The 18,556-nt window shown below is 53.4% G+C and overlaps 2 protein-coding genes across 30 annotated transcripts in view; one reads left to right on the plus strand and one right to left on the minus strand.

The window, feature by feature from the left end:
- The window catches only part of MTUS2 (microtubule associated scaffold protein 2), a 559,616-nt gene extending 552,532 nt beyond the window's left edge, over positions 1-7,084 (plus strand). For all 14 annotated transcript variants that reach the window (XM_070577881.1, XM_070577872.1, XM_070577884.1 and 11 more), the window contains 4 exons: positions 797-895; positions 1,995-2,114; positions 4,453-4,550; positions 6,474-7,084. In XM_070577881.1, the coding sequence (XP_070433982.1) occupies positions 797-895; positions 1,995-2,114; positions 4,453-4,550; positions 6,474-6,687 (531 nt within the window). In that variant the 3' untranslated portion in view covers positions 6,688-7,084. The remainder of the gene's footprint in view (positions 1-796; positions 896-1,994; positions 2,115-4,452; positions 4,551-6,473) is intronic.
- Positions 7,085-13,153: 6,069 nt separating this feature from the next.
- Positions 13,154-18,556, minus strand: part of SLC7A1 (solute carrier family 7 member 1) — a 79,095-nt gene continuing 73,692 nt past the window's right edge. For all 16 annotated transcript variants that reach the window (XM_070577894.1, XM_070577887.1, XM_070577897.1 and 13 more), the window contains one exon: positions 13,154-18,318. In XM_070577894.1, coding sequence (XP_070433995.1) covers positions 18,215-18,318 — 104 coding nt within the window. In that variant the 3' untranslated portion in view covers positions 13,154-18,214. The remainder of the gene's footprint in view (positions 18,319-18,556) is intronic.

Below are 18,556 nucleotides of genomic sequence, written 5' to 3' on the forward strand. Positions count from 1 at the left end.
GAGGGTGACAGGTTCAGGCTTGCACTTTAGAAAGCTTCCCTGATACCACCATGAGGGCAAAAGAGCCACAACACAGGGGTCGGGTCCAGAAAATCATCAGCAGAGGCTGGACCTCAGGTAGACGGAGCGGGACCTGGAGTGTTCGTGGATTCCAGGATGTTAAGGAGGCAAAAGCAGCAGGTCTTGATCACTGGCCCGATAATCAGTGTTTGGTGTTTGGGGGAGGGCGTCTCCGGCAGACAGAGAAGTCAAGATGGTTGACAGTTTCTGGCAGGAGCTTTATAAATGAGGGTGGCTCTTCTTTGAGATAGATTAATTGTCCCTCCTAAAGTTGGGGGCTGGATGCCCCCTGGATTAGATACCTCTTTCTGCTGATTATCTGCCTTTGTGAGGTCAGATGTTAAATTATTAAACCCACCCTCTTCACGAGCTTCTTCTCTGAGGGGGAGGATGGCGTTCTCATCTCAGAAGGCACTCAGAGTCGGCCGCCTGCTTTGATCCCCCAGCCCAGTGTCAGCGCACTTTATGTGCGGCATAAAAATTCATCTGTCAGTGTTTTTGCGGTCCATTCTGGACAAGGCACCAAGGAGGGGAGCACAGAGGCATTTGAGCAAATCTCTCTCCACAGTGCGTGCCCCTTTCATGGAGCCCCGCGGGAAGGGAAGTCTAGACAGCCTCTGATCGTGCTGCCCTGAGAGGAGCTCCCGGGGGAGGCATGGCAGGTGTCTTGTCACAGCTTCTTGGGCTGCGGTGTCTGCCCTGCACTGAGCTGGACTTCTCTTGTCATTACTCACAGGACCAGGTGGACACACTGACCTTCCAGAGCCAGTCTCTGCGGGACCGAGCCAGACGCTTCGAGGAGGCTTTGAGGAAAAACACTGAAGAGCAGCTGGAGGTAGTCATGCTTTCCAGGGCTCCCAGCACCCCCAGGGCCCTCAGGAGGCCGCTCTGCTGCACCTCGCCCCAGGAAGCGACGCGGCTTCCCCAGCAGTCTCCCCTAAAGACGGGGCTCTGCGTTGATCTGCTGCCGAGTGACAGCTGGTCAGGATGTCCCTGGGATTTCACATGTTCCTGTCAGCGCCTCTCTCCTGAGACCGGGGACAGCTGTCGGTTTCTCCCTCTAAACATTATTCTTGCCACATGCCACACCACTCCCCAGCCACTGTCCCTGAGCTCCTGTGATAAGGATGGCCTGGCAGCCCTCCCCCTGGGCCGGGACCACCCCCTCCATCCTGTTCTCTCACAACTCGGGTTCCACAGGGAGGCACCACTGAGGCATGAGTTGGCAGGTTGAGGGGAGTTTTTTCCAGAAAAACTGGCAAAATTCCTTCCCTCTGATATAGGGTTGCCAGATAGAATACATGACACCTACCTAAATTTGAATTACAGAGAAATGAGTTTTTTAGTGTAAGTGTGCCCCGTGCAATACCTACACTAGAAAAAAAAGATGTTTATCTGAAATTCAAACTTAACTGAATGTCCTATAGTTTTATTTGTTGCATCTGGCGATCTTTCCCTAACATTTCTTTTTCTAAATGCCTTTTCTGCTTTTTAAGCCACTTGCTCATTTCCTATCTTAGCAGAGGGTGGGGAGGTCCTGAGGTCCTATAAATCCCCACCTGTCTGTTGAATCAAGGAGTCTGGCTGAATGTTAAAAGCCAACATTGAATTTACTCTTTTTACCCCATAAGTTCCCTTTTGGGGATGGGCTGGGAGTGTCCAGCCGCTCCAGCACCCAGACTTTTCAATGAACGATGGCTTTATCTTTCCTGCTCCCCAGGGAGCTGGATTCTTAGTAGTGTTCCCAGTGGGCATCTTCATCAGGGAAGGCCATGAGCATGCTCCCGCTCCCTCGTGCTCTCATGCTCTCGTCCTCCAGTGCCTATTGGGAGGCTTGTTAGAAGAGGCTAGATTTAGCTGAATTCATGACACCGGTGAATGAGGGGCTTTGCCGAGCCCCCTGGTGACAAGCTCCGTGCTCGCTGTCACTGTAGATTGCATTGGCTCCCTATCAGCACTTGGAAGAAGACATGAAGAGTCTGAAGCAGGTGTTAGAGATGAAGAATCAGCAAATACACCAGCAGGAAAAGAAGATTATCGAGCTGGAAAAGCTGGTGAGTCGGCCTGTTTCCTTGGGAGGACCCCAATAACCTATGTGATGTTCCTTATTGTCATCATGGATGTCACTGTTAACACCTTTCAGGTGGTGGGCCCCTTACCTGTCCATCGCTTACACCAGAGCAGAAAATACCATTGCCGAGTCTCCAGGCCTTCCTTAGGAAGCCAGGTGTTCTGATAAGGATCCCAGAGGTGGCCTCATTTTGTACAACTCTGGAGCCCTGCTGACTGCCTGCCTCCATCCCCTATCCAGCTCTGAAGTGCTAGTTCCTCACTCTTCCCTGGGGAGATGTGGCAGGCCAGCACCGATGGAGCATTGCTGACGTGTGCCAGGTGCTGCGCTCAGCATGTTCCATGTGTTCTTTAGCTCCGACAGCAGGCCACTGAGCAGGTGCTGTCAGGAGCCTCCTTTTACAGATGCAAGATGTAGGCTGGGGAGAGGGCACTTCTCGCCAGAGCCGGTGGTGGCCGAGCCCAGCAGGAGCCCCTGCCCAGGGCTCCAAGTCCCTGCTCTCACCACACTCTGCCTCACCTCCAGCCTGGCTCCCACAGTGCTAGCAGAGGCTCCATTTGAGGGAGCAGAGCAGCGCAGAGTTCCTGCCCCTACCCTGCAGGTGTAAGGGCCAGAGCCAAGACGGGCGTCCCAAGTTAGGAGCAGAGAGCCTGCTTCCAACGGGGTACCCTCTTGATGTGGAAGTTGGCCCAAGAGTCTCAGATTCTTTTTCTATTATTTAAAATAAACTTTTGATACTATAAAAGGAAAATATATGCATTACAGGAAAATATAAGATAAACAAAAATAAGAAAATTAAAATATATTTCTACCACTATGAACACTTTCCAGAACTTCTCCTCTGTATAAATGTACACACCCCAGACCCCTCCCCCTAACACGTACAAGTGTCTCGTATTCTGCTTTCTTTCAGTTACCGAATCTTCAACTTACCATCTCAGTAACTGATCGTCTCATCTAACTTTTAAAGTTCTCCATTTGTCTCTGAAATGTCTTGAAGCTGGTTTATCCAAACCAGGAGCTGATCTAGGACCACATGTTGCATTCAGCCGCCATGTCCCCTCTCTTTATCTAGCACTGTCCCTTTTTTGTGGACATCTCTTGCGCACGAGTGCCTATCAGTTAGGATCGGGGCAGACCAGTGTGTGTCTCTTACCAGCATCCTGGGAATGTTGGCCACTCAAAGCTCCCCAGCAAGGCCAGAGCTAAGGGTGGTGGGGGCTCACAGACAGAGCCCTGCCCCTCCCGGCCCTGCCGTGCAGCCGGGCCAACATGGGGATCACAGCCCTCCTCCTCCAGGCTGGGCCATCCGCGTTTAGTTGTCGTCACCCACAAGCCTCTCGGTTTATTGGGCTGTTTTAAGCCATGTCCCAGGCATTCTGCAGGGAGCGTGACTTCTCATTCCAGAAACCTTTCCAGGCCAGAAAAAAAAAGAACTGATTGAATCACTTCCCATTTATTGGGAGCAAAGACCAGGGGTGGGGTGAAGTGCCTTGCTGAAGAGCAGGGAGAGAGGCCAGTCCTTTGGCTCTGATTCCTCAGCCTCATTCATGGAGAGGTGACAGTTTTCTTTAAAGATTAACTACCCTAACAGTGAATTTGTCACATTCTTTCAAAACATAATTTGTTTCTAAGTTCATCTTAGAATGGAACTGTACTTCTGCTGCGTCTCAGGCCCTGGGGGACACACTGACAGAGAGAGTGGCATAAATTGCAGGGGAAAAATAACTGTGGATGATGTTATTTTCTGAAAATGTGCCAAGTTGGTCCTAAGCTTTGTGTTCCTGGCTGCCCACAGCCTCAGAAGAAAAAAGTGTGTCCACATTATTTATATTCCCATCCCTCCACTAATTCAGAATGTCATATAGCACATGCACATGGGCGAGGGCCATGTGGTTCACCCTTTGGGAAGAACCATGGGACCCATTAGCCAAACTAGGTCCTGGTTGGTATTTACAGCTTATGTCTGACAATGGCAAAGGCCTGGGAATACTCATTATAAGAAATATATTCTACACGGGAATCTAATGCGTACACACATACATAATATATATATAAGAGAAAATGTTTAAAATATATATAACAGTACTTACTTTTACTACATATAGTGCACTTGGGTATTTTCTATTGTTTTATTTTGTTTAGAAAAGAAATGCTGGGCACGTCCGTATAATCTGATTTTATACCCCACTAATGCATTGCAAACTGCAGTCTGCAAAACACTGTTCTTGATAACCCTCCAAAGCCCAAAAGCCAAGGGCACTGGGCTTCCACCTGCCATGTGGCCTTGTGAGAACCTCTTAACACCGCATCCTTTATAGGCGGAAAAGAACATTATCCTCGAAGAAAAGATCCAAGTTCTCCAGCAGCAGAATGAAGACCTCAAAGCGAGGATCGACCAGAACACCGTTGTCACGAGGTAGGTGGACCTGGGGGTCTTAGCTTACACAGCATGTGTCACCCACAGAGACGCTTGGCCCTTGAGCTTCTTTGAGGCTCTGTTTTTGTCCAATGTCCACTGTCCCTCACTCCTCAGAGCTGTGAGGCTTCCCCACAGGCTCTTGGCATTTCCTGCCTGAAGGGAAGAACGAAACACAGCATTCCGAGTGCCCGGCGGTGCCCTGGCTCTGCCCATCAGCGGCCCACCTTGGGAGAAACGGGGGAAATCAGCCAAAGCAGGTGGTGGGGCCTCCGCCACAGCGGGACATGGCGGAGTTTACTTCTGGAGGAGATTTTGGCGAGGGGTGCGAGCTGGGTGTTCCCAGGCAGAAGAGAACCTCAGGGTGAGCCGACCCCAAGCTCCATGAGCTCAGCGGTGCAGACCTGCTTAGGGCCTTGGGCTGCTGAGCTGCCGTCCTGAGTCAGCCTGGCGGTGGCAGAGAAGAGCTGGCCTGGCTAGAGGACAGCAGGGAGGGAACATACCAGAGCAGGCTGTGCAGCCGAATGCAGCTGCTCCTGAGTGACAGCCTTTCCAGCTCGGTCCTGCCTCTCCCTGCAGGACCCCAATCTGAGGTGCCCCATCTTCCTAGGAACAGCGTGAGGCACTCCCTCTGCTGTCAGAGGGCGGGGGAGCAGGGTGGGGGCCCCATGAGGCAGCTGAGGTTAGTTCATCCATGCGGGGGGAGCCATCTCCCGGAGACCCGTGCCAGAGCCCTCAACCACATGTGTCACCCTGTGCATGCATGCACACTCAAACACCTACTCACGCTCAGTCACACACTCACATGTACTCAAGGCACAGCACACATACTCCCATGCACTCTCTCGCTCTCACAGGTTCACACATACTCACACTTGTACACATTCTCACACACACATTGCCTCCACAACTGAGCTCCCGGTGCTGGCATTTCATTCCCACCCAGAGGCACACAGGAGAGATGTGCTGGGTCAGGAGGTCTGTCCCCCTGCTCTCTGCGGGCAGCAGGCCTCCACCGCAGACACAGCCCGAGAGGCAGGACAAGCCTCTGTCCGAGCGGAGCAGCACACGCCTCCAGGAGATCTGCAAAGGCACCCTGGTCCAAAGAGCGAGTCCAAGCCTTACCCCAGCAGGGCAACTTCTGGTCCTCGGTCTGTCCAGCTACAAAATGCATGTGTGCTTCACCTTGTCAGTTCCTGAAAGGTGCTGTCTTTTTAAAAAATGCAACAAAACAAGCAATTCGAGCTTCATGACAGAAGACAAAATGCATCGATTCAGCTTTCATTTAGGATCCGTTAGCAACACACATTAACTGAGCATCTGTTATGCACTGGGCCACAGGCTGGATGCCGGGCGTTCAAAGATGAATGCTCTGGCCCCTGCCCTCTAGGGCTGCGTCTAGCTGGGGCCAGAGGCACAGACCAGCACTTAAGAGGGAAGGTGACTGCTGTCACGGGGAGGCCAAGCCAGGGCCAGGGAGACCAGGAGGGGTCCTGCGGCTGACAGCCCTGGCCCTGTGCTGCCATATTGTCGGTTGCCACTGTCTCTGAGCCTCCCTGGTCGGCACACCCACACCAGCCCTCCACTTCCCTTCCTTCCTCTTTAGTCTTTGGCTCTTGCTCTGTCCACTGGACAACCAGCACCTGCCCTGACTGGGGCAGAGGCTCTGTGAGCAGATTAGGTGTTGGTGGAGAGGCTCTGGGACGGAGGTGTCTCAGGACAGGGGAAATCCTGTCCCGCCCAGGGAGAAAGCCTGTCCCGCCGTGGAAAGCCCAGGCTGTCGGTGGGGGTGGTGGAGGTTCTCCCCGCAGGCATCCGCCACCTCCTCCCTTGGCCCGGCACCCATTAGTCTGACGAGGCTCAAGTTAAGCACCTTCCAGCATGATTGCCACGTGACGAAGGTTTCTTCTTCTCCCCATGCAGACAGCTGTCGGAGGAAAATGCTAATCTCCAGGAATACGTTGAGAAAGAAACCCAGGAGAAGAAGAGACTGAGCCGAACCAACGAGGAGCTGCTTTGGAAGCTCCAAACTGGGGACCCAACCAGCCCAGTTAAACTGTCCCCCACCTCTCCCGTTTACCGCGGCTCCTCCTCCGGGCCCTCCTCTCCCGCCAGAGTCAGCACGACGCCCAGATGACGCCACCACGCGGCCTCCGGGAGCTGCGGCTCCCTGTCCTCCGAGCGCTTCCACCTCCAGGGAGTGTTGGCCGCGGCCGGCCCCCTCTGGCTGGCCCTGCGCGCATGCTCAGTAGTTGCATAGCTGCATCCTAGGCGGAGTCCTCTCCTGATCCCCGTGTAAGACTGTCCTGGTATTGGCACTTAGGAAAGTGTAAACGGTAGTGTCTGGTGTACAAACGTTTGACCGTAGTTAGAGCCAAAACAAAGAAAGAAAGAAACTCCAATTGTTCTTGAGCGATGAACTTTCACTGCAGAATTTCAGGTTAGTTACAAATAGCTCAGTTTTGAATATACATTGAATAATCATTGTGTACTGCACCAATATGTGTGTATATTTAGATATACGTATATACACATGTGGCGGTTCTGAATTGCATTTTTTATAACATGGAAGTGCTGACATATTTTGGTGAAGGTCAGCAGTTTTCTAACTTGTGCCTAAGAATTATTGGGAAATGAGAATGCATTTCTATCTAGCTTCCCAGGAATATTTCTACCCAAAATAGAAAAAGGAAAAAAAAAAAGCTACAGAGAAGAAGCGCCTTTCAGCCTGCCACCAAGTGGTACTCTCTTTCACGCAAACACCAGCGATTTGTGGACGGTAACTGCCTTTGAAACAATCAGCTTCTTAGTCAACCTGACCTGAGGTCACTATTATTCCATTCGCAGGTTTTGATCACGAACACTCCTGTCGTGAGTGAGTAAGGGACAGCAGTAGGAAACCCGAGGGGTTCAGCACTTTTGCAGTGTCACTCGTGACAGTGAATCATCTATAGTCTTGTAAACACAAGCTTTACTTTTCTCCTAAACGGCGTCTTGGAATCTGTCATTAAGCTGTTGCACCCTCGGAAAAATATGGAAGAGCATGACCTTCTAGAGTGAGAGTGAGAATGACCTTGGAGTTGGCCAAGGCCATTCGCACCCCGTCCTCCAGAAGGAAAACTGCTGATAGGGTCTCCTTTGACCAAGCACGGAGTAGGAAAGCATACTCTGGCTTTTCATTTGATTTGCTCTGTTGTGATACTGTAAATGGTCAACCCACCAAAATATGACCCTCTGGCCTCCATGTCATAGGCAATCCCCCCTTCAGTTTGGTTCTATAACGCAACCCCATCACTGTACATTGAGATGGTTCAGGGGTTCTAACAGGGGCTTCCAGAAAACCAACTCTTAGGTCATGGGGATCAGTTTCAAGCTGTGTGAGATCATCCCGTGACCTCCCAGAAACGCAAGTGTATTTTCTCCTGGATCGTCAAGCAATGCCACAGCTGACAGTGGTCCCATCCTAGGCCCAGGAGGGTCTTCCAAACAGAGGAGCCCAATGAAACAGCCAGCCAGCGGTCACTGGCTACTGGACTGGCCTTTGTCTCTGAAATGGTAGAATTAGAAGGTGAGAGGTAATCCGTAGTGCTGTGGAAGATTAGGAGCATGACACACAAAAGAAAGAAGTAGATTTAACAGTTGATATGGTGATGATAATATGTCTTTGTTTCCTGTTTGTGACAAAGACCCTGCACTTTTCTCCGTAAGGCACCTCGAAATTGTCCTGAGCACGGGGCTGTTTTTGAGCATGCCCAAGGCGAGTGGACTCATGCAGAAATGCTCCCTGGGCCAGAGCCTTGGAGCAGGGAAGAAATGGCCCTAGGTAAGGGGTCGGCTTGCCCAGGGCCCAGCCTGCTAGGTGCATATGTGGCCGGCATGAAGACACACCTGGTCTGTGCTCCTTGTGTGGGTCATAGCTGGGCTTCCTGGCCTCAGGTACATCTCATTTCTAGCAAACCTCCTAGAGTCTTTGCCCATCTTGGGGACACACACAGTCGATGCACATTGAAGAAACATTTCTTTGTTCCTTTAGTGGCTCTGCATGATGCTGTGATATTGAGTTGGGCATTCCATTCCAGTAGATCATGCCACGTTGACTAAATACACAATTATTTATTCTTTCAGCAGGCACCACCTGCAAACACACGTTCGGTGAAGCTCAGCTCTCCGAATTAGGAACTGCTTCCACAACGGCACGTGCTGAATGCAGTTCCACAGCAATACAGACTCAGTGTTATGTTCCAGTGTGGTTCGGTGTGTTAGCCTGTTGCAGTCAAAGTCATAGCAGTGTTAAAACTAAGTAACCCTTCACTAGGTGACTCGAGCTTTGCCCTAACCAGCCCTGAGCTTGGGTACTTGAGCTAATTCCTACATTGCCCTGGCTTCGTTTCTTCGTCATGGACACCCATCACGTTTGGCTCCTGTCCTGAAACAAGTGGGGTGGCAGCCGCGGTGCCCCCTCCTCCCGACTCCACCCCCCAGCCCCACTAGCACTTGGACCTCCCTCCACATGAAGTCTCCCTGTCGTCCTCCTCCAGGCAGGAGCTGTCTCCACGCAGATGCTGCAGCCTCCCCGCCGGCCTCATGCACACCCACCAAACCTCACCAACCTCTTGGTGTTTGGGAGACATGCCAGTGGCCTGCCTCTGCCCCTAGCCCACCACACAGTGGCACCAGGTTCTGACTGGGTGTCAGGGTGGGCGGCAGGTGGGGGCTGGAGGGCTGCACACTCGGTGGTTATTTGAATGGGGTCGCACATTCCTTTTCCGACCCGTGCGGTTTCTGTGTTGCGTATTTGTGTTTGAAGCATATTAAAACTGACTTGAGGGACCTTCTGTGCTATGCACTCGCTGTGACTGTCGGCCTGGCCCTCTCGGGCTTCAGGAAGTTCAGCCTGGGGATCCGAGGCAGGGAGGTTTCTGCAGGCTGGGTTCCTTTTCTGTGTGTGTCAGGGTCAGGTGATTGTCACTGAGTCTGGAAACCCCCTCTCCCCCTACTCGGCAGGTCCCAAGTCCCCACACCTACCTTTCCAGCCTGGGGTCTGCAGCAGCCCACCCTGACTTTGGGGACCTTGGAGCTCTGCTCTGCAAGGCCGTCTTTTGGGGAAGGCGCGGGGTGGAGTCGATTGGAAAAAGGGTACAAAAGATTGAGTACAGTCCCCTCACCATGGCTTTCAAATTCAGACCTCGCCCTCTGTTTCTACTCCAGGGAGAGCTCCATCTGTCCTCAATCCTGTCACTTTCTCTCTGGGTCATTGCAGAGCTCTCAGAGCGGCAGGGAACAGGCCCTCCTGGTGTGGTGTCCATGGTCACCGCAGTTCATTCCTTATGAGCTTTCTCCAGCCGACAGGGGGACACGGCCCTGGGAAGCTCTGTGGCTCTCCCTAACACCCTGTGTGCAGCCAGGACACTCCTTTCAACCTGAAAGCATTTGCTCCCGCCACCCGCCGCCCTCAGGATGGGCTGCAGCCGGTTTGGCCAGCCTGACGCTGAAGGGTCCTACAGGCGCCTGCCTGTGCTTGGGAGTCTCAAGGGGGACCCCTAGGTTGGCCAGCTGCCTGTGGTGGTTTTGCAGGGCATACGAGAGTGACAGCTACTTTAGGGAGACCTCAGCAATCTGCCCTCCTGAACAGTTGAGGAACAAGGGACCCTTCACAGATGATAAGTCACCTAGAGCCACTTCCGGACCTGCAAGGAACCCCACAGGATCCCCTCTGGATCACTCACGCTTCCGTTACTGATGGCGGGTACCTATTTATTAATGATTTACTTGTCAACACATCCCAACCTGTTGTGTCTTGTGGGGTGTCTTGTGCCCTCCACTTTTACAATAACCATCTTCCATTGTCCTTGTCCCCACGTGTGAGTAGACAAGGCACACATCAGCATCTCCCCTTCACAAAGGAGCCGACTGGGAACTCGCCCCCCGGCATGTGTAGGATAGAGGTTAGTGCCGCCTTCCACAGAGAGCTGCGTCCCCTCCGACAGCTACTTTGCAGCAGGCAGAGGAGACCTTTGAAGTCAATCATTCAGGCACGTCCTCGGTGCCCAGGACCCTTGCACAGCCCAGCTCTGGCTGCATGGAGACGTGGATCATCTCAGCCAGAAGGGAGTGACAGAGGAGTTAAGCTGAGCTAACGCCGAGAAGCCAGGCCCTTCCCATCTGCTATTGGAGTCAGAGGCCGTTATCACAGCTGTTGCCCCCCGCCCTGCGTCAGTGTATGGACTTCAAGCAACGACTCTGGGACTGCACCCTGGCGTCCCAGCCGTGACCATCGAGAGGCAGGTGCGTGCCTACTGGAGTCTGGGTCAAAGGTTAAACAAGCACAAAAACACCACCAAAGCTGGTTCTGTTCTGGGTTAAGACAGGGAGTTAGTTTACTTAAGTTTGCTAAATTACCTTTTTTTAAAAACCAGTCTGCTTCTCTCAAACCTCTTTTAAAAATACACAAAAACAGGATGCCTGGGGTTTCTGAACACCAAGCTCTGTTCCCCACCCCCAGCATGGAGGGAAGATGTGCCCAGGAGATGCAGACTTACTTGCATCGCTCACCAAGTCTACAAGATTTTTCTAGCGCCAGCAAGGAGCGGGGCTCGGATGCGGCAGCCCCAAGCGGGGGGCCACCCCAACTGCGCATGCCTGAGGGCCCCTCCAGCGCGCCCCGCCTGGCACCCGGGGCGCAGCTACTGCTGCTGCTGCGTGCTGAGCGGGTTCTCGTTCTAACTGCGCCCAAATTAGTGTAGCGGGAGACCTGTGCAGTCCCCTCTCTCTCGTGCACCGCAAGAGCACTGGTGTCTAAGGAGGCACTCAGTAAGGGACTTCATTATTTTAAGGAGTGGAAATTTAAAGGATCCACGGGAAAGTCCAACCTGCACAGCCTCTCCCCTCTCTGACTTAGTCCGGAATCCCCTGGGATTAGCTGCTGACGGTGTTGAGAAGTAGGCCAAAGGGCTCGCTTCATTAGCAGAAGCACTGCCTGTTTTATTCCCTAAGTGGTTTCTCACACTGCAGATTTTTTCTAACGGCTGTATTTATGGGTTGGTGGACGGGCTTAGTTTGGTAAAATTAAGCTGTTCCCTTTTGGAGAGGGGTAGACAGGGTTATCCATAGTTGGTGTTCCAACCGTGCCCAGCCCTGTCGCTGGCCGAGCAAGGCTAGGCTGGAGGGCCGGACCTGGAGGGCAGCAGGCCCCCAGGCTGCGGCCTGGGGAGAGGTCCCACAGGACTCCTCCGGGCTGGGAGTGCCACGCTGTTTGGCAGCAGCTTTGGATTCACCAGAAGCGTTTCATAACCAACCCGTGCGAGGGAAAAGTCGCTCCAGGTGACTCTCCCTCAGGTTTCTAGGCTGGAGTCGCTGTTCCCAGGCTTGAGGAGCCGGGTCAGGGTTGCTAAGAAACTGCTGGACCCCTGCTGGGGACTCGTCGGGCTGCGCATCCCCCCACCCCCGCGGGCACCGCGCCGGCCACTAGGTGGCGGTGTGGCGCTGCGGAAAGGGCTCCACCTCGCGCTCGGCCGCGGCGGCTTCTCACCGCCAGAGGCTGAGAACCGGGACGAGCCCGGCCCCCAGAGGCATTTCCCGGTTCCGGGACTCCACTGGCCACTCTGGGACGCTTTATGGAGCCGGCCCGTTTTGTAAGCCAGGGGCTGGGCCCGCTGGCACCTGCAAGTTGTCAGCGGACCCTCTAACGGAGAAATCGCACTGGGGGCGGCAAAGAGGACCCCTGCCTGCCCGCGCTGCACACCCCTGGCTGCGGGGTGGGGGTGCTTGCGCTCCGTCCGAGCTCCGTGGTCTGGTTTACTGTGTGGTCGACGACTGTGAGAGGTGTGTGGCGCGCTCGCGTGCAGCTTCTCCTAACGTATTCCTGACGCTCGATCTGGCGCGGAGCCGGGCGGCAGCAGCTCGCCCGCCCTTCTCTCTAGGCCCGGTGTCCTCCTCCAGCGCGGTCTGCCCCCTGAGAACGCAAAGGTGAGGCCTATCGTCCGGGAACAGATCTTCCAGCATGACCACTCAGTCACTGCGTCTTAGTGTCTGAGAATTAAGGCCCACTTGACTGAATCTGCCTCCTGTGCACGAAAATGCTTCCTTTCCCAAGGGGGGATGGGAGAATGAGGTCAAGAATTACCACCGGAACAGCTCCAATCCTTCCGCCGCCCCCTCCCTGCCTGCACGTACCCCATCCTCCCTAAGGAGCGTCGGTGTGGAGGGAAGGGCAAGGCTAAGGGGTTCGTGGTGTGAGGAGGTTTTGAGCCCTGACACCCAAGTGCTGCAGCAAATGAGCAGCTTTATGCGTTGAAGCTCGACTGGCAGGACGACCCCTGGGGCCCAGACCCAAGGCAAGTGAGGAGTGGAAGGTGGGCAGACAGCATCATGGGATCCTAAACGAGGGTTCCGGGGACGCCCTTGTTAAGCCGCTAAGGGTCGGAATGAGGTTTCCACCAAATGGCTGGAGGGAGAGGAAGCACTGCACATCCGACATCTGGCTGTGGGGACGCAGGAAGATACTAAGGAAGCAAAGAGCAGGATCTGGAAGTCTCCGTGGGGCACTGCCAAGCTTAGGACCCCGCCCGGAGCTGCTAGAATCCTTAAGATCGCACTGTACACACTGAAGCCACAGACAGGATTTATTAGAATTTGCGGAAGCATGAGATAATGTACCACAAAATAGTTTGATTTTACAATGTAAAGTATGGTAGGAAGTTGTCAATGTACAGTGTTCTCAGCAAAAATGGGATACAGCACAGCCTTTCACATTTTTTAAAGGCGATGGATGATACCTATGCCTGTCCTTAAAATAAACAAAACAGGAGGGACCAGCAGAGACCAACCTGATTTGCAGTTAGCTTCAGAATCTAAATCTAGTATCACAATTATAAGCAACTATAAGAAAACTATTAGAAAAATAGAACATCAAACAAGCAAAAAATATTATACAATTTACATAATAAAAAACACAATTCTCTTAATAATGGCTCCTTGGTCAGTAGAAGAAAAAGTTCACTGGAAAAACCACAACTAGTTCAGATTTGATAATAAACCAACCCTCATTGATATCACCACGCTTTGTGTTCCTTAAACCCACTGACGCTGAAAGGCACAACTTAAGGAGGAAACTTATTTTAAATATATAACTTCTCAGATGGGAAAATAAGTCCCAAACTTAAAAAGTTTGTCATCAAGAAACACAGTATCATATACTTCGTTAATAAATTAACAAAGTCTGAATGCTTCTTGCTAGCCCTGTTTCCTGACCCTGCTGGACACGCTCATACCCTGAGAAAATCGATTCGAACTTCACAGCTGAGGTCTTTCAGCCGCAGTGCAACACACACACAGGGGGATCCAGGAGGGCCCCACGATGACTGTGCCCTGAGTCCCCTGGCCGGACCACGTCCCTCTTGAAAGAGACCACAGCTGCTCCGTGAAGCAGCAGGCACTGAAAGACTCTGGGTTCTAGTGACGACTGTGAAATTTAGTTGACCTATTTTTTTGCCTTAAAATCCATTAGGCATCCTAACTATGATGACGAGATACGGAGTGTAGCTTCTTGCACCACTGGATCAATAAAGCATTTCATTACCAAAAAAAAGTCCGCAAGAGTCTGACAAAATGTACATCTCGCTCTAAGGAGCCTTACATACAATACTCTCATTACGATGGCAAACAGATATGTCTTAAATTATACATAACAATTACACATAAAATATATTTAGTTCCACCTGAAGTAAACTCTGTAACAGTTCTGCACACAAGCATCACGGACCTACGTACACCCAGCAGAGCGTGCATGTGCCCACAAACACACCTCTCCATCCATCCTACAACACACCGGTCATGGAGCCGGGCGCCAAGATCCCGCGCTACTCCTCTTCATGGGGATGGCTCTTGGGTGCCAACAGAACAATCGGCTCTTGTTAGACGTATAAAAGCGGGACATTCAAATAAGAAAAGACGGCTCCTGGCACAGGGCCAGGCAGGTTTTCTCCAGCAGTGAGGCCCCCAAAATGCCCACGAGCTCACCTGTAGTCAGGGTGGGGTCTAAGGCACGCCCACACTCATCCAAGGAACCCAGCCTCCCACCCTGTCCTCACTCATAGCTCTGTCTCCAGCGTTAGGCTGTGAGACAGCAAAACCTTGTCACCTCAGAAGGCTGCTCTGTGGTGGGGCTGGGGGAGATCCGGTATAACCCGAGTTCCCACCGCCCTCCCCACCCCCACTCGGGAATAGCAGCACACTCTTGGCCACGAGTCCAGCTAGGCCGAGTGCCTTATCCAGGTGTGAACACAGGCGTGCCACAGGTGAAGGAGGAAGTGTGTCAGGGCCTCAGAAGCTCAGGGTGGGCGGAGAAGCCTGTGGACACACAGGAGGTGGGAGGCCCGTGGTGTCCAACCCCAGCCTCAGCCACATGGACCAGGTGGTTGATGGCCTGACAGATGAGAGTCAATGGAAAACCAAGTGGGGGAGCTGTGAGGGGTTCTGACAACACCTATGTTTTGCAGTCTCCAAGGCGGCCTGGAAAAGATGGCTCAACCACTCCTCCCTCTTGGTTTGGAAAAACAAATCTGGCCCAAAGGTGGGGTGAGGGGGTCTGAGCAGCTGGGGGCTGGGGGTGTACAGAGGCCCAATCTCCCGCCCAAGGTCCCCCCAAGGCCTGTCTCACCTGCCCCCAGGGCCTGGGTGCTTCCCTGGAGACCCCCTTCACCCCTACTCTTTGGCAGAGGCCTGGGGGCCCTGCTGTTGGCTTCTCCGTGTTTCTACCAGGTCACGCAAACATGCAGGACAGGGCCCCCAGGGGCAGGAAGGCACCTACTCACTTAGCACAAATGGGTCTTTCCTGTGGGAATATTTGGGATGGGGGCACAAATAAAAGTGGACACCACTCCCAAAGGGTGTGTCTCTGGAAATGTGGGATTTCTGACTATGTAGGCAAACACTGGCCAAGTATCTGAGCGTCACAGGAGAATCATATTCTTGTTTGGGGGGTGCTGAGAGATGTGAAACTGTTGGGCACTTCTGGTGGGTTTTCTTTTTGCCTGTGTGTGTGTGTGTGTATGTGTGTGTATTTCAGAGGCAGGAACGAGGGGTGTGATGAGAAAGTCTATTAAGATCGAGTGCTCACCCAAGATACCACCCCTCACATCACTGCCTCATGCACAGAAGGGAAAACCCCTGGCAACTGTACAAACACTATTCTCAATAAAAGCACAGTGACCACGTGTCTGTGTCACCTCAGATGTCCTTTCCTGGGGGAGGCTCCACCGTGGCCGGGGGTGGGGGCCTCTCCTCACGGGGCCTGAGCCTCTGGGGCAGCACTTTCCAGCTCTGGGCTAAGTGAGGGGGAGGAGGAGGGGGAAGGGGAGGAGGAGGGGTGGGGAGGAGGAAGGGGAGAAGGGAGAGACTCACATCTGTCAGGATGTTCTCTATCCCAGAGCCTTGTAGGGGAAACACCTTTCAGTGTGTAGAATGCTGTATGCTGCCAGCTGAAATAGCAAATGTAAACACAGTCTGCGGGGTACTGTCTTGCACAGAAATTTCAGCCAAAAAGAGATGTTAAAGTAAAAAAAAAACAAAATCCTCTCTACCCTTCTTGGACACCCTCTTTCCCTCAAATTCTCTCTGCCCATGTGGAAAAATAACAAGCAAACAAATAGCTAACAGGCCCCAAGAACACAGGAGACAACCAAAACCCCAACAAAATAAATTAATATTTATCAAAATATTGTACAGCACCAATCTACATAAATTTAAATACCTTTCTTTGGAAATCTAAGCTTTAGACTCTAAGGATCCTCCCTCTGGAACATTCACAAATGGTATTTAAAATAAAAAGCTTCCAGCGAGGCGATGAGGCCCTCAGAATGAAGGCTGAGCCCCAGGCCGCCTGCCTGCCCGCCCGCCTGCCACCGGCCAACCTGGCCATTTGGCCGCTTTGCTAATCCTTGCATTTCTCTCCACGAATTTTCTGGTGCACAGGGAGAAAAAACAAGTGTGGTCAATTTATCAGGCTTCTCTCTACCAGATTTGTGTCAAAGGCCAGAGAGGGAAGAAATGGGAAAGAAACTAAGCTTCGAAAGCAGCATTACATTTTCTGTGGTGTCCCAAGTGCCTGGCCCCTCCCATCAGCGCAGGGCCCTGACTCCTCCATCCCACTAACTGGAAGGCTTCCTCTGGCTTCCGTCTACAAGGAGTGTGTAACCCAGCACGAGTCCTCCAGTGCCCCGGGAGGGGAGCGTGCCCTGTGTATGGGGACACCAAATGGGCCCCACGGCTCTCTGACTTACAGAGGCAGGAGGTCCAGGGCAGGGTTACAAAGTCATACACAAACCCACGGCATTTGGACAACAGATACACAAGAGGGACAGCAATATGACCCCAACTGTCTCATGTGTGGACCCCATACCCTGAACAGTACACCTATGGCATCGGGTAATTATTTGGTCGTTTTCCAAGTCAACATTAAGTGTCAACTTAATTTGGGGGAGTGATTCACAGCAACTAACAGGAGGACTCGATTGGATTATACCTAAGAGGGGGGCCAAACAGACCACGTCAGGGGTCAGAAGTGGCAGGGAGCACTGGCCACCGACCCCTCAGAACGAGCGGACACCTGCCTGGAGAACCTTACAAGACCCAGGAAATGGACCCACTAGCATCAGAGGGCAGGATCTGGCGAATGGCAAAGACTTGCGAGAAATGGTGTTGTAAGCTCTGCTAATCTGAGGCGGGTCTTACACAAATACAGTTGTCAGGTTCCAGTTACTCAGGATGCGCAGCTGGCAGAGAGAGATGCCAGAAGCAGTAGGAACGGCCCAGGCCTGGAGGGAGTGCAGCTGAGGAAGGCCCCGGATCGGTGCACAGCGCAGGGGAGCCCGCCCTCCCAGCCCCTCCGCCTTGCTCCCACATAGTGCTCCCCTCTTCTAGTCTGTGACGGAACCCCCTGCCCTCAGGCCTGCTGCCCGAGTGTGCTGGGGTGCTGGCGTCTGTCACAGTGTCCGAGCAAAGCCCCTACCTGGGAGGGAAAGTGAAGGGAGGGGTCACAGTCCTAATGACCCCTTCTGGAAGCAACTCAGAGGACAGAAGGGAGAGAAGGAAACCAGTCTTGTTTTTCCTTTTTAAGTAAACAGCTGTCCTTTGGCTGTGGTGGGGGACTGCTGGGGACAGCCTGCTTGGTGGCACTCATCTTGCATCTACGGCTGGCTGTCTAGGGCTGAGTGGGGAGATGGCTATTCAAAGTTTGGAGTATGCAACATTTCCAACACCGGCACAGTCCCTGGGGAGGAGGCCTGGATTCCCGAGGTAACGGGAGAAGGCGGCCTCCGTTCTGTCTGAGGCCGCAGCAGCACGGGCACTGAGCTGGTGAGGAGAGGAGCTACGTTCTTTGTTCAGAGGGAGGTTAGGAGACACAGTGGCCAGCCACAGCCAAGGAGCCCTGGCCAGGAAGCTGTAGGAGGTGAGCGGGGCCCAGTGCGCCCACCGCAGAGCAGGTCTGGGCAGGACCCGTGAGCTGCGGGCTGAGGTTGCAGTTCAAGTAGGTGCACCTTTCGCTGCACTGGGGCTCTCTGGATGTGAGTGGGTCCTGACGCATTGGTGGAAAGAGCAAGGTGCTTCCGGGTCCTCCGAGGGCGTCCCTCAGGGCTGCTGCCACCTCGAGGGGGCGGGGCCGTGTGTCACTTGCAGTGGTCCAAATTGCCATCAGGAGTCCTTGCCTGGTCAGCGCCCAGGGACGCCTCCTCACTGTGCCACAAACCGTAGCCAAAGTAGATGGCGAAGCCTGTGGGCCGAGAGCAGAGAGCGGGCGTGAACAGAACGCGGGTCGAGGAAACAGGCAGAGGGCGGCCTGGGGCGCGAGGCGGGGGGAGCCTGGACCCGCTGCCTGCCGAGCTGAGCCCTGGGGGCCTCCCCTGCACACGTGGAGAAACGTGTGCTCCTCACAGAGGGACAGCGGAGGGTCCAGGCTCGCCTCTGGCGCAGCAAAGGTGCACCCTCCAGACAGCCTCGGCCACAGCGGC

This window comes from Equus przewalskii, chromosome 16 (genome assembly GCF_037783145.1).
Source record: "Equus przewalskii isolate Varuska chromosome 16, EquPr2, whole genome shotgun sequence".
NCBI classification, from domain to species: domain Eukaryota; kingdom Metazoa; phylum Chordata; class Mammalia; order Perissodactyla; family Equidae; genus Equus; species Equus przewalskii.